We start from the raw sequence: 15978 nt of genomic DNA on the forward strand, positions 1-15978 counted from the left end.
GATCTGTTGCAAAAAGCTGGACTGGAAAAATGCACCAGTCAACCAGCACCGATGGCAGTCTCTTCGTCTATGAATGGAGCCGACACCCCCTTTGCCGATATTACCCACTTCCGCAGCCTCATTGGGGCTCTACAGTATCTGGTCATTACCCGTCCTGACATCCAGTTTGCTGTCAACCGAGTTGCTCAGCGCATGTATCAACTAAGTGAACATGATTACCATTGTCTAAAACGCATTCTCAGGTACATTTTTGGCACTCTTGGTCGTGGTTTACTCATTCGACCCGGGGACTTGGAGCTTCGGGGTTTCTCAGATTCATATTGGGCGAATGATAAAAATGACAAAAAATCTACATCGGGGTTTCTCATTTTTTTGGGGCCGAACCTGATCTCCTGGTGTACAAAAAAATAACCCAAGGTCTCTCGGTCCTCGACTGAAGCTGAATACCGTGCCCTTGCTCTTCTTGCTGCTGAGACCATGTGGGTCACATATATTCTTCGCGAACTCCGCGCCACTCACACAGTTCCTGCTCTCTTTTGTGACAACAAATCAACCATCTGTGTGGCCAAGAATTCCGTCCTACACACCAGAATGAAGCATGTTGATACTGATTGTCTCTTTGTTCGCGATGAAGTTCAGGCCGGCACCATGACTGTGTAGTATGTACCCACTTAAGAACAACCGGCTGATATTCTGACCAAGCCTCTCCCTAGCCGACAGCACGATTACCTCGGTTCCAAGCTCTCGTTCGCTTCTGCTCAGCTCAGCTTGAGGGGGGATAATAACAGATAGTATTAAATAAATAGTATTAAATAATATTAGTATTTATTGTGTACTAATCCTAGTCCTATTAGGATTAGTACTCCTTAATCCTAGTCCTATTAGGATTAGTACTCCTTCCTATATCTCCTATATATATCTCCCATGTATTCCCTTATTAGGTTAACACTTCAATACAATCAATATTCCTTCAATGGACATTTGTGATTTCCAAAGGGAAAATTTTTTGCTGCCAGTTAATTTGATTCGTAACCGAGTGATAGGATTAACCTGAACAATAGTTGTACTGGCATCAGAGTTTGTTACAGTGATGTTTGGGGACATTTTTATGGAAAGGGTGGGAGGGTTCCTGTCCATAGATTTACTCGTGAAGGTTAATTGACTCTTGAAACCATATAGAGTATAAAGTTGCCAGTAGAGTGAAAGGAACAATGCATTTTATTGATTGTAAAGTAAGTATATATCGATTTTGTACTACTTCAACTACAAAGACAAACTAAGAAAAAGGTAAGACTTATTTATAACCTACTAGTTTCTGGACACGTGCATCACACGTGTTATCCAATGTCAAGTGCATCTTAGAAAATAATTTTAAATTGCTTACTTAACTTTTTAGCTTTATTTTTCCATCACCACAATAATTGATTTCAAAACTAAAGATCTATTGAACCTTGGTAAAATGACAGGAAACAAATTTTAGAAATTAATTAAATAAAAAGAATAAACAATATTGTATTTCATCTATTAAAAAAAGTAATTATAATAAACTATAAGTAATGAACCAATTAACTTAACTAACAAAATCAGTATACCGGAGAAATCAATTATCTAAGCTTTTGAAGCTTCCCTTTGAGTTTTTAAAAATAATTTTAGTGTCAATTTCATTTATTTTTTATTTCTTTCAAGATCAACAATTCATCTAGTATAGTAAAATTGCATTAACACTCTAATTTATCGATATTTATAATCATAATAAAATTCAAAATAAAGATCTGTTAAACCTTAGTAAATAATGACATGGAACAAAATTTTAGAAATTATTTAAATGAAAATAATTAAGCAATATATCATTTAAGACTCCCAACAAATACACTATACACTTCTTCAGTAGTGATAACATATTAAATCGTACACATTGTTTTTCATCTATAAATAATATAATCATAAGAAACTATAAAGAAAATACAATTAATGAAAATTATAAAATCAGTCTTTTAAAGAAACCAATCTTCTTTCTTTCATACCTCATGAATCTTGCTAATGTTGATGATGGAAATGGTAATCTTCATATATCATCCCACAAAGTTTGAATTTGGCAATTCTTTGATTCCATTATATATTCATTAAATCTACATACTTCACCATCTATTATTTCATGCAAATGTTGCTTTAAAGAAAAGGGACAAATGATGAAAAAGAAGTCAAAAATAAAGATTAAAGAAATCCTACTCAACTGAAATATGTCCATGAGAAAAATGGAAACAATTTTCTTTGATGTTCTTTGGAATTCCTTTAACAAATTTATTGATTGTATGTATTAAATTAAATTAGTCTACATTTAATTACTATAGAGCTTTTGAATATATATATATATATATATATATATATATATATATATATATATATATATATTATGCATAGGACATGCACCATTTATTATTTATTGTAAAAAGTTATTTTCTTAATGGTAATTTATCAATTAGTAATGACTTTCCAACTTCTTCATTGTTTGTCACTTAGAAATAAAGTTTCATTTTCTTTTTCTTTTAAAATATCATGATTTTTGATAATGTAGTACAAATGAAATAGATACATGAACTCTCTAATTCCACATTTAATTTCTTTTTCAGTTTTTCTTAAGATAAAAAATAGTTAATGAATGTTGTATGTGCATTTAATATTCAAATAATTTGATGTGTTATAATATTTTAATTTGGTGAAGGACATTAAATAACAAAATTTATAATCAGTGCTAATTATAAAAAAGAAAAATACATTTTTACCCCCTCTAGCTTGAATTTTTGGCAGACTGCAAAAATATAAAGAAAATATCAGCCATACTGAAAAAAAACATGTTGATATAATATATACTTGTAGAAAAAACAACGAATCGGAATTAGTTAGACATGAGTAACGTAATTTTGTAGCTAAACAACAAAATTTCGTTGATAATGCATGTTTAATTGTAGTATGTATTGGTAAAAGGAAGTGAACTAAGCTTACAAGTAGTTCATGATTTCCCATAATCTCATCGATTAATTCTTGTAATGGCTTCTCCGCGCTGTTTGGAACAAGAGCAGCAAAGACGGGGTCTTCAAGTCCTGCACATAGTTATATATGTGTTCAACTGAATCCAGTATTTTCGACACAGAACATAAATATATATGTGAAAAACATAAAATTTTCAAAAAATACTGAATTCTGAAGTCATAATTTCAAAAGTACAATGGTCAACGAGTATGACCATGTAGAAGATCATCGATATCACAGGCCACATTGAACTCAAAAAAAAGTTCATAAATGATAGAAATGAAATCAGTTGTTATTGTATCGGTCTAATGCCTTGTTTATCATTGATATGGAAAGAAGATCACGAAAGAGAACGATGTAAATGTAATGAACATGTATAAAGGGAATAGAATCTCAAACCATAAACGTCAAATCATGACTCCGTCTCTGGTGAACAAAGAGAACATTCTAATACTAATGTGTTTTACTAATAAAAGTTCTATAATAATCTGTTTTTCCTACTAATATCTCAAGATAGTCCTGTATTTCTCTGTCTTTAATGAGTTTTCTCTGTTTAGACATAATCTTTTGTTAATTTTACGATCAGCGGCTATGAACACAGACGAAAAGATAAAAGATTTTTGGCTGTGAATGCAGAATATCAAAAAGTTATTTACCACTTTCTTCAAATGCGTCAAGAAACATCATCATCTCCTCTCCGGTAAGGCCAGACAGGAAGCAAATTCGCAGGAGCTGTTTAGCAATCTGCATAATGATACCTCCACATTAGAGTAAGTTACGATGAATTTGTCGTTTATACAACCAACTTCACGATGCTTAAGACGACACTTCATTAACATTTAATTAACTGAGTAGAAGTGTAAACGACTCGGAGGATAAGCATATATTATTAAAACAAAAAGGGCCATTGGAACCATTTCATTTTAATATGACAATACTCTTGGTTCTCTAACACCAGAGGTTTCTCTTCATTTTCTACTGACTTACGAATCTCTCAGCAGACTAAACAGACTCTTAAAAAAAAATGTTCGATCTAATGTAGATGCACCAACAGTCTTGTGTGTGTAGAAGTGTAGAGATAGTTCTGTTATCTGACCTTTGAAGCATCTAAATTGGTCTGTTTTGTGTTCACTGCTTCCCATAGTGAACGAGAAATCATGTCTTCGGTACAAAAGATGACCTGCAGCATACGTTGTATTAGACGTAACTTCAAGAAAATGGCATTTACTCATTTAGTACAGAAAAAGCATATAGTTAATTATACAGGCTCTCTGGCTTCAGATAATATCATCCACTAATTAGCGGTGGAGAAGTCTAGTAAAATTTACCTGGAGGAATTCACCATCCATCTCCTTCAAAAGCTGTTGTATCTGCAACAAGATAAACATAGAGGGATCAGTTATCGATGTAAATGTATGCCGACGATGCAGTTTTAGTTAAGCATAATAATAGATAGACACCTTAACTTGGGCTCAACTCGTAGCTAAACACTCCAACTTTGAAAATTCACATCTAGGTACCCCAACTTGTCCCCTATGTGTTTCGTGGACAACCGACACTGGCATAACACACAAATTTTGAAGGTGTCTAGATGATTATTTTGTACGTTGGAGTGTTCAACGGACACAATGATGACGAGTTGAGGTGTCTAGAGTTGAGGCCAAGTTAAGGTGTCTATCTACGTGTTATGCCTTCTTGCTATTGTCTTAAGTTTATATTCCAAGGAGCACGTTTCACTGACCTCAAAATTACTGCTATCTATCAGATATGGTTACTCTATTTGTTTTACCTTCTTATCCTAATACTAAGATATATAGCATTAAGAGGATTCTTGTTTCTTTCCGAGTACCATCTGACACACCGATTCACCAATGGTAATGTTATAACACACAAAACTCTCAGCACAGCCAAACATGAACATGTAAAAGGTAATCAGTCTAGAAATTACCTTTGCTGCTTCGTCCACTTCGAAGCCCAGCAACAACAAAGCCTGTAAAAGGGGTCATTGAGGCTTTCATTTAAGATAAAAACGATCGAGCGAAGTGTATCAGAAAAAACACCTAACATGTGCTAATCTTTCAAGAATCTTTTAGCTTGAAAAGAAAACATTTGAAGGCCATCCAAAAACCGCCATTATCTGGTATTAACTTTCATACAACATTGTATGCAGTCGTTAAAACATGATATCCTTATTCCCTTCGCCGTAGCTTCTTAATCAGACCAAGAGTTACTTCTAATACATCTTATGAGTCACAAAATCTCGAAAATTTCAGCTACTTCAGAAATGCCGGTAAATTTGAGTTCTCTAAAATTTTGATTCATAGTAGTTCCCACATTGAACACCAAAATGAGTATAGGAATACAATGACTGATGCTACTGTAAAATAACTAACCAGAACTTACAGGTGGACCATATTTTGGGTCTTCGGCGTTTATAGAAACAAACTTAGAATCCTCAGTAATCTCAGAGGGAAGGCCTGCAATAGGGTCACCGCGAATAACAAACTGATCAGTAGAAATTGCATGAAAAACAAATCAGATGCCTAATAGGCAAAAATGGTTCAAATGAACAGTGGCTTCAGAACATCATCAAGAATAATAAAAACATGTTAGTCCGTCCCTTTCAAATCTGTTCGCCTTACTTTAGTCCGTTTCAAAAACAATACCTCTTTACTTTTTGACAATTAACTTTCCACATGACACGTTTAACAACACCAAGATTAAACAGTATGTCAGTACATACCACAAAATCCAATACTCTTCTTAACTATGTTAAACTTCGCGCCAACTTGAAATCAGACAAACAAATTAAAACGGAGCGAGTAAAACAACGTAGGTTCTTGTAGACAATTCAAGTTTGCTAGGACTGAGGATCTTATCAAATCTTAAACATGAAGAACCAAATAAAGATTACTACTTTAACCAAATTACAGAAGTACAAGAATTCTAAGTAAAGACAACAAAAAAGCAGAACCCCATTATTCATTTATCTTATAAAGCAACAATCTTGAACTTTTAAACATGAAGAAACAAATAAAGATCAAATTTTTAACATTAAAAAAGTGAAATTTTAACAAGAACAAACCTTCAGTATCAAAAGATGCTCTGGGATATTGTACCTTAAGCTTCAAATGGTGTCCATTTTGGGTAGATAAAAAAACTGAGAAATGTGAATTCTTGAAATATTTTGATAAAATTGGTTGCTTATTATAGTGAAATCCAGAACACAACTTTCCATAGCTTAAGCTGATTGAAGAAGAAAAAGGCATCACTTATCCTTTTCCTCTTATCTATTTTGCTTATTAATACAAATAATAGTACACTATTTACAATTGAAAACATTATCTGTTTACTGTCCTTTTCTTTTTGTGGGGGGGGGGGGGGGGGGAGGTAGGGGTCAATTTTTATGTACCAAACAATTGCAAAATAACCAATTTTATATATCAATAATAAATGAGTTAATAAAAAGAAATAATAAAAATATTCAATAATATTAGTATTAGTGAAATGACAAATAATTTTTAGGGTAATTTGTGTTTTTTCTCCTAAAAAGTTGATCTTTTTTTCAAAATCCATGCAAAATACAGAAGAAAGCTTCAAATCAGCTGATGGTTACCAAATTTGATTATTTTTCTTTTCTAGATTGATCTCTGTATCTTTATTGTAGATTTAGGGAAAAGGGTAAATTTTGATTATGATATTTTTTTGGTTAACAGTATCATTAATTGTGAAAATGAGCTAAAGATTTGATTTTGAGAAATGGGGTTCTTGTTTTTTGATGAATATTTACATTTACTCACTGAACTTTTGTTCAATATTTTGGATTTTTGGAGAAATTGAGGATGTTTTTTTTTCAAGAAATAGGTTGTGGATCTAGAATTTTAGGTTCTGAATAAATTATTTCAGGTAAATGTTTAATGGTCGGAAAATCTATCTGGAAACGACACTTTGGACCAATCACAGCCCTCGAAGCTCGGGTATGAAGGGTCTGCCCCTCTATCCTTCTCCACTTAAAATACTAGATTTAGTTCATTTGGTGCAGGTTTTCAATGTGTGACCTTAAATTAGCATTCTGTTGCCTTTAAAAATGACAAGGACTTCCTGATACTGTTACATATAGCAAACGGTTTCGTACATAATGTATTTATCTTGATTCTTGTGAGATTACACTAAGTATGTTGTTGTAGTATTTAACTCGATTGTTTGGAAACATGGAGATGATGGCATATGTGTCAATATTTAAACTAATTAGCTTTGTTTATTGTAAGTTCAACTTATATTTGTCTGCATTTGTTTTCTTGCGCTACCAGTGATGAAGAACCTTTCGCGATCAAGAAAATGCATGTGTTTTCAACAGTGGATGGATTTGTAGAGATAACCGAGTCGTTGATGGACATGATAAAGTTCATTGCAAACGAGCCCTCAGCGGGGATTTTCTATGTTCAACAACATACGCACACTGCAGTGCCCAACCTCATCAGTCTCACTAGCAAAACAGAGGGAAAATCTCGTCAAGTGACTTTGCACACAGCAGATTCAGAGGATTCTATCTTCATGGTCAGGTCAATGAAAGAGTGTGGATTCTCAATTGCTAACGAAATGATGAAAAATCTCAGACATTCTCTAGCCGTTGTGTCTGAGAAGCAGCTCAGAATTGGATCTATAAGAAGACAAAGTTCAAGTTTTCGTATTGAAAGAACTATCTCGTGGAATCCTGCTACTTGGGGTCGAAAAACAGGTCCAGAACCAGATGGTGAGAGGAATGCTGATTATGTCTCAAATGTTTTCAAGTCGGCAAAAGAAAAAGCTAGTAGCTTCAGATGGCCTCAGATGGATGCCATAGAATCTAAACCAGCCAAGAATGATGAGCCATCTGTAATCTGTTCTAATGATGACACGACATTACCAGCAGATGACAGCTCTTGCACCAGAGGTCAACAATGATGAGACGTTACTGTTCTCAAGCCAAACTAAAGATGTTCTACAAGACGACTGCGTATAGGTAAATGAAACCATGTCCCATGATCAAATTTTGTCCTGAGAAGCAAGCTTGATGTAGCTTTGACAATTCTTTTTGTTTGGACGCGATTTTACATGTACCATGTTTTGATGGATCTTTGTACTAGAACATGAAACATAGAAACGAGAGATCATCATACGTGTTCAAAGGACAAGGAAAGAGGAAGCTTCAATCTTACACAATATAGCAATTGTGTTGAACTTTTATTAGTTGAAATGGGTTCCCTGATCCTCAAATTACAGGAGGCAAAACAAAGACTGCAGCCTCAATAGTTAGTCACTCAATGAACAATATAATGAAAGTCACATTTCCAGACTTTTATACATCTTTATAACGCAAACACAGTGCACGTTAACCTACGTAGAACAACTAGTAAAGGAACCTTAAGCGACTAGACAACTTTCTTCACTTTCAGGGAGAACAATGTCTAGCCTCATCACAGGCATATACTTGAGGAACCTTACGCGACTAGGCAACTCTCTTCATTTTCAGTGAGCACAATGTCTAGCTTCATCATAGTCTTATACTTGTGAGTTATCAGCCTACATACATACTTCAAAGCTGCCACGATATCATCCTCTTGCGATTTTCTGGAGTCAAACACCTCACCATTGGTAGTTCCTTGACTAGCTTTTTGTTCCTGGGTGCAGAGAATAGTGATGCTTCAGATTTCTAATTGATAATATTGTACAAGGAAGTTGCTTCACTTGACAAACATAAATAAGTATCTGAATATTACTATTAAGTTAAGACGAAAAGAGCACCGGAGTTTAGTATTCGGAGATTCAAAGCACCTCTGGTCACTGATGGAGACATCAATTTTCCAGAATCTGATACTGTCACTCATTTGAAGTTCGCGAAAATAGGCAGTTGGTGAGAGCATAGAGCACTTATGCCGTTAGGCCCAATGATATATAGCCTTTTCAGGTTGGGACATGAAACCTGCAAATGTTGAAGACTTTGTATTTTATATGAGGGATGAAAAACTCGAAATAGTCTCAAGTACAAATCCACAACTGAAACCATATCTCATCTTACGTCAAGGTAACAGGAAGTGAATAACTAAAATAAGTTGCTTCAAGTGACGAACAGAAATAACTATCTAAACATCACTATTGCTATTGACTAGCTAAAACATAAAGAGAGCAGTAATTAGTTGTACAACTAGCGGCACAAGATAATCCTTAGAATTAAATACACTGTCAGCTTGGCTGCAAAGTTCTACATCTGCTGGAGTTCCGTCTCATGCTTAATGCGTGTGACAGAAAGATCATACATATGGTATGACTCGATTGGAATTAGCACATCATCAATCGATCCCTTCTTGCAGGAGTGGAAGCTTCTGCGACTATTGTTGGTTTCAATCCTGAATCTCATGAACAATTTGAGAAATATGGACTTGTGAGCATTCACTGCAGGCAAATAATAGTAACTTAGTTGACAAAGAAATGGCACTGAAAAATTGACATTACTTAGGTACAGTTTCCACATACATCCAACTTCTGCTTTCAAAACACATACAGTTAATCCAGCTTCAGCGACGAAAACACATACATACATGTACAGTTGATCACACATACAAACACAAACACAAATACAAACACAAACAGTGAGAATTATATATTGTATCTGTGTCACTTAGCATTAACAAAAATCTCACTATATTTTACAAAGCACGGGTGCTAATAGCACTAAATTAACATCGAACAGATTGAAGGAACTTGACAAGCTGTTGTTCTGTGATAGTATAATGCTTTCAGATAAACTAAAGATCCCAGCAACATTAATGTTTGTCAACCGATCATTCTGAGTAAAACTTCAAGTTCACTTACACAATGAGGATAAAGATCCTTTGAAGATATCAACAAAGATAGATGTTATGCTGAGGCAGAATGTTCAAAGATAGATGTTATGCTGAGGCAGAATGTTCACGCATGATATGGAAGCAATCAAACAGAGGTTTGAAGCTTTTATCATCTGAGAAATGCTCAGAAATAAACCAAGAAAATCTGAACCTGCACACTTACTTGGCTTAACGCAACTGCTCGAGTACATCTGAGACAAAAAGATCTCTAATAAGTAAGTAATGAGGTGTTACAACACATTCAATTCAATGCAGAAAAGATCAAAATAATCAAAATTTTCAAATTGCTTACTTATGTAAAAGGCGCTTACTCTGCTAGCACTAGTGAAATCTTTCTCATGACAATACATGCACAATAGCACACAACAATACAGTACATAATTCTTTCGTCTTAAGATAACGAAAGAGCTGCTCAAATATACAGTTCCTGCACAATAAGCAAAAGAGTTGATAGACACCAACAACGGATTCCAATCACCTGCAAGACACAACATCAAGGTCGATAATCAGATCTATGTTAACTGTAATCACACTGTCATAAATCTAGGTGGTTTTAAGACGGGCTATTAGAACACAATCATACAACAGATATTATATAGAAGCTTAAAAGCTGTAAGATTTGATTGTGGAAAGAGATAAATAACATAAAGATAATTACCGTAGAAGAGCCAAGAAATATAAAGTTTGTGCTTCTACCATAACGTCTTTTACCAACCACCATGATTTGCACCGGAAGACGAAGCGCATGTACCTGTGCTATCTTCAGAAGTATTTGAAGCATGGATAGTGCTCCCACCAGCCAATAGTAGAAGTAGAGCCAGTGACACCAATCCGAAACTTATCACCAATGCTCGAATTTGAGTCAACAAAATTCCTCTCTGATTCCCAATCCATTTGCCTAACTTAAACCCAAAAATTTCACTTCCAGTTTCAGTTCAGTTCCAAATTCTAACCCTACTCCCAAATCCGGTTTGATTCTGAATCATTTCCATCTCATGCGATGAATAGAAGAGGAGGTAGATCAGAAAGTAAATGGTGTTTAAATCACGTATCCAGTGATTTTTTCGGTAATACTAACGAGAAACAATCTGCATTGGTGGCTACATCTTCGTCAGGTAAAATTAGCAAAACTCGAGGAAAAAGTTCTAATTTTGCTCATAGATGTTCAGCCTAAAATGGTTAAAAGTAGGATTTCAAAAAAGAAGCTTGTTTCAGATGAAATTATTTGTATAAACAACGAGTCATATCCTGAGGCTTTAGTTGCGTTAACGGCCGGATTTCCATCTGACTCGTTAAAGGATGAAGAAATCGAAGCTGGAGTTGTTAGTGAAGATTGAGGGACAGAAGTGTACAACTAAATTTTAATTAGGAACCACATTATCACGAAATGGCGTGAAAATATGTCTATCTGGCTGACAAAGGATATGTTTGTTGACGTTATACCTCAACAATATAGTGGCTTATTAGATTCTGCATATTACTAAATGTTATCATACGGGTATGTTAATTGTGGGGTGACATTGGCAATCAAGGATAAGATTCCAACTAGTCCAAGTAAGGGAAGAGTGATCGTTATCGGGGCAGGTCTTGCTGGGTTGGCGGCTGCAAGGCAACTGATGTTATTTGGATTTGAGGTAATTGTTTTGGAGGGACGAAAGCGTGTAGGTGGAAGGGTGTATACAAAAAAGATGGAAGGAGGGAATAAAATAGCAGCCTCTGACTTAGGAGAGAGTGTTTTGACAGGTACATTAGGGAATCCGCTGGGTGTGTTGGCTCGACAATTGTCATATACACTTCATACGGTGAGAGACCAATGTCCACTCTATCATGCTGACGGAACGCCCGTAGACGAGTATTTGGATAAAAAAAGTGGAGGTTGCTTATAATGAACTTTTGGACAAGGCAAACAAGGTAAGACAAGACTTATCTCCGATTATTTCTCTTGGAGAGGCATTGGAAACTTTGCGAAAGGATTCTAGTGTTTCGATGAATGATGAGGAGATGAACTTGTTTAACTGGCATTTGGCAAATCTAGAGTATGCAAATGCAAGTTTGCTTTCAAAGCTTTCCTTAGCATTTTGGGACCAAGATGACTCCTATGATATGGGAGGGGATCACCACTTCTTGCCCGGTGGAAATGGAAGATTAATTCATGCATTGGCCGAAAATGTGCCTATTAGTTTTGAAAAAACTGTGCATACCATTCGTTACGGTAGAGATAGAGTGAAGGTGATTACTGCGGGACAAGTATTTGAGGGAGATATGGTATTGTGCACGGCTCCTCTCGGAGTTCTAAAGCGTGGTTCTATCAGGTTCTTTCCAGAGTTTCCTCAACGAAAGCTAGATACAATAAGAAGATTGGGTTTTGGACTATTAAACAAAGTTGCATTGTTATTCCCGTAAGAAGATTTGGTTTTGGACAATGCATTGTTATTCCCTTAAGAAGTTGCATTGTTATTCCCGTAAGAAGATTGGGTTTTGGACAATGTAACTCTATCTCTACCGTAACGAATGGTATGCACAGTTTTTTCAAAACTAATAGGCACATTTTCGGCCAATGCATGAATTAATCTTCCATTTCCACCGAGCAACAAGCAGTGATCCCCTCCCATATCATAGGGGTCATCTTGGTCCCAAAATCTTAAGGGAGAGCACAAGGAACATGGATATCATGGCAGGTGAATGTGCCAATAACACCTAGGTATAGCCCATGGTAGGGTTGTTGTCTGATACAGTACGCTTCTTCAATAATAATTTAGTAGGGGAAAAGGAGGAACCACAACTATTGTGGAACAATGGTTAAGGCCCAACGTAGTATCTATAATTTTTTTACTTTTCCTTGTTGCTAAATAGAGAATTTTTATTTTTGTCTACACTAAATCTAGTGCTTTTCATGTTGGTAATATCTAACCGAATATTTCCTTTAAGATATCTTCCCTTTGTTTTACTTCTCTGGTCAATCAAAGGTTCAGTTTTTTTCACTTTGTCAATGATGTTGACATAACCTTTGGTTCCTTGTAAGGATACAACATTTTTTTAAAGAAAATTTATTTTGATCTTAAGCGGGGTGTGGGGTAAAAAATTATGAATTTTTAGGAGATAAATAGATCTAATCTTTTTGCTTAAACAAGCTTAAGATTTCTAATTAAACTGATTTTTGCCGACTTTTTGTTCTTGATAAAGTGAGTAATGTTTTGTTAACTCTTATGTGCACTTTCAGGAAATGTTGATGTTTGGAACAATGAATCCACTCCCTGCTGATTGCACGTGTTGCAATGAAGAAGGATAGACTTTCTTTGGTTTTACTATTCATTGTAATGCGTTGATGGTATTTCATTGTGTGTAGAACAAGATTTACATTTGCTCGTTGATTGCATGTCACATTTTGTTGATACCTTTTGAAGTTGGTTGATATAAATTTATGTCAACTAAAAATTTCTATTACAAGACCTAAAATAGTTATTTAAGAGCTATTCAATGTTCATAATTATAGAGCAACTAAATAATTAGAAAACCAATGTTATCTGATTCCTAAAATGAGAAAACTTTTGCTCTCGGTGGTTTTCATAAAAAAAATTGTTCACTATCTTCGTCCGAATAACTTTCATTAGCACAAGGAGATCATGTTTTTGTAACGTATTCTCATTGATTAAACTAATTGTCTCATAATTTAAGAAAGTACTATGCTTCACATAGTTACATTGGGATACTCTGTATTGCACGTTTTTCATAAAAAGAACGTCACTTATTAATGCATTCTAGCAGCTATTTATTACTCAATCTTTCCTCTTGGGCATTCATGATCTTCAGTTCATGTAACGATTTATTGATATGTTATGTATGCAATGACTGAATTTAGTATGTGATTTTTTATGATGAAATTATTTTATTTCAAGAACAAAATCTGAATCCACAATGTAGTCATTTAAAAGTTTTTGCTTATGGGGAGATTATTCACCTAATAAAGTTTTTTTTTTGTATATTAGTTTTCATATATATGTCAATTGGTCAAAGCATATAATAATATTAGGTTTTTAGTATAAATATTTGCCATCTAATTATCATAAATACTATTTGCAACTGTACGCTTCCACATGACCTCTTGATATCTTTAGAACCGAACAACTTGGGTTCTTTTTGAGGTAAAAATATTGTTTTACAAAATCAGAGTTACAAATAATGACATGAATCAGCTTTTTCTGATACGACAACTATGAAGCTACTAGATTGAAAACTTTAACAACTTTAAAAAAAACTTGATTTTTCTTGAACACTACCTTAATTATAAATAAGAGGCGCTTTAGAAGAGTGGTTATGCGGCCACATATACTTTTAACCACAATAACAAAGCATTCAACAAAGTATAGGTTCCAAAAGTCTTAATTAAAAGTATAAATAGTTGAAAGCATATACGTTTTTGAAATAGCAACATAAAAGCACACTCTTGAAAATTCTTAAAGCAAAGTATTTTAAAATGATCAAATTAAAGCAAAGCATGTTTATTTTAAAGGAGCTCTGTGAGGAATTTCCTTCCTCTTGCGCTTTCGCTTCATCTCAGCAATCTTTCTGCATTTTGCTTCCACCTACAAATTTCATCATAACATATGTTATTCGCAAAAATATTTATGTGTATTGACAGTGTAAAGATATAGTAATACTCCATTTGTCTCAATTTAAGTGTTTCATTACTTTTTTTTCATTTCTCCCCTATTTTTAGCGTAAAGAACTCAAATCAAATACAACAATAATCACTTCTCAACTATATTACTAAGACTAAAGTTCAATTACTATTCACAAATTATACGTAACAACTGAAACATCAAAACCCCCAAACAAACATATAGCAATATCGAAAGTAATAATAAAAATTGATTGGAGGAAGAAGGGAGATGATAAAATTCAGACACTTCAGAAGAAAAATGAGGAGAATTAGACTTTCACATAACAACAAGCCTAACCTATCTACTTTTAGGTTTAGACTAGTTGCTATTTGGGCACGGATCTCAAATCAACCTTTGTGAAGGTCCTTTGATATTATTAGTTCTTCTTGATGCAAACTGGTTTCATGACATCAAAATCCATGTGGGACTGGTGTTGGTTCATAACATTTAGTATACTCCCTTTGTTTCAATTTATATGACACTTTCGTTTTTTGCCAATTTAAAAAAATTATTATACAATTCTATATTTACTAACAATTTAGCTTTAAAATACTCATTTTATCTTTACTGAGAGATTGTTAGCAACACAAACATCTATGATTTGTTCTGGACCATAAATTTCTAATCTTTCTTTCTCTCTTAAAATTCATGTCAAGTGAAATAATGTGACGGAGGGAGTGCATTTTTTCAATTTCAACATTCTATTTTCTAGGATTATACAACAACAACAACAATATTTTTAGAGAAATATAAAAAATGAGGTATGGAAAGGCTAGAATAATGTACTCAAATCTTACCACTACCTCTTGGAAATAGAGATTATTTTCGACCAAGCATCATTTCCAGAATTCAATTTCAAAAAACTATTAAAAAATAAAATAAAAATCATCGCCAAACAACTACTTAAATTGAAATGGAGGGAGATACATGTACCTGACAAGCAATGGAACAGAATTGAAACCGTTCAGGGTCATGCAATCTCCTTTTGCAAGTGAGACAAGTAGGATCTCCAGCAATTAATGAGACAGACCCAGAATGTGGCAGAGGATTCAAAGAAATTATCCATTTCTTGTTGCATTTGTATGGCTGCACATAGAAAATTATATATATATATATATATGAGTTCTTTATTAGGCTTAACTTCAAATGAAAACATTTAAAGTAATGTATGACTAAAGTTTAGATATTTTTGCATGAAGTTAAAACAGAAATAGTTAAACTTAATTGATATGTGCATAAACTTCAGAAAAACATAAAAAAAATCAACTCATATGTTTCTTAATTAGTTTTAACATAAAAAGATAAAACTTTAGCAATTATGTTCAAGCTCAACTTCAAACAAATAGATAGACTTGCAAACTTTTACCCACAATATGACTTAATTAGTGGGTTCATAAAGAGAT

The 15978-nt window shown here is 34.1% G+C and overlaps 2 protein-coding genes and 1 pseudogene across 3 annotated transcripts; 2 read left to right on the top strand and 1 right to left on the bottom strand.

The window, feature by feature from the left end:
• Positions 1-2649: 2649 nt before the first annotated feature.
• On the bottom strand, positions 2650-6346 carry LOC101250461 (uncharacterized). Its single transcript, XM_004231647.5, has 8 exons — positions 6116-6346; positions 5434-5507; positions 4979-5020; positions 4359-4400; positions 4127-4210; positions 3687-3774; positions 3004-3101; positions 2650-2809 (listed from the first exon to the last, which is right to left on the bottom strand). The coding sequence occupies exons 1-8, from the start codon at positions 6297-6299 to the stop codon at positions 2789-2791; spliced, it is 633 nt and encodes a 210-aa protein (XP_004231695.1). The 5' UTR covers positions 6300-6346; the 3' UTR covers positions 2650-2788.
• A 188-nt stretch (positions 6347-6534) lies between these two features.
• Positions 6535-8236, top strand: LOC104645567 (uncharacterized). 2 transcript variants are annotated; one of them, XM_019212162.3, is made up of 2 exons: positions 6535-7007; positions 7341-8236. In XM_019212162.3, exon 2 carries the CDS (start codon positions 7369-7371, stop codon positions 7972-7974), a length of 606 nt encoding a protein of 201 aa, XP_019067707.2. In that variant the 5' UTR covers positions 6535-7007; positions 7341-7368; the 3' UTR covers positions 7975-8236. The 2 variants fall into 2 exon arrangements, with proteins under 2 accessions (XP_019067707.2, XP_019067706.2); XM_019212161.3 differs by having other exon boundaries at positions 6554-7016.
• Positions 8237-11089: 2853 nt separating this feature from the next.
• On the top strand, positions 11090-12317 carry LOC101250754 (protein FLOWERING LOCUS D-like; annotated as a pseudogene).
• Positions 12318-15978: the final 3661 nt, after the last annotated feature.

The sequence above is a fragment of the Solanum lycopersicum genome, chromosome 2, assembly GCF_036512215.1.
Source record: "Solanum lycopersicum chromosome 2, SLM_r2.1".
In the NCBI taxonomy this organism is placed as follows: Eukaryota; Viridiplantae; Streptophyta; class Magnoliopsida; order Solanales; family Solanaceae; genus Solanum; species Solanum lycopersicum.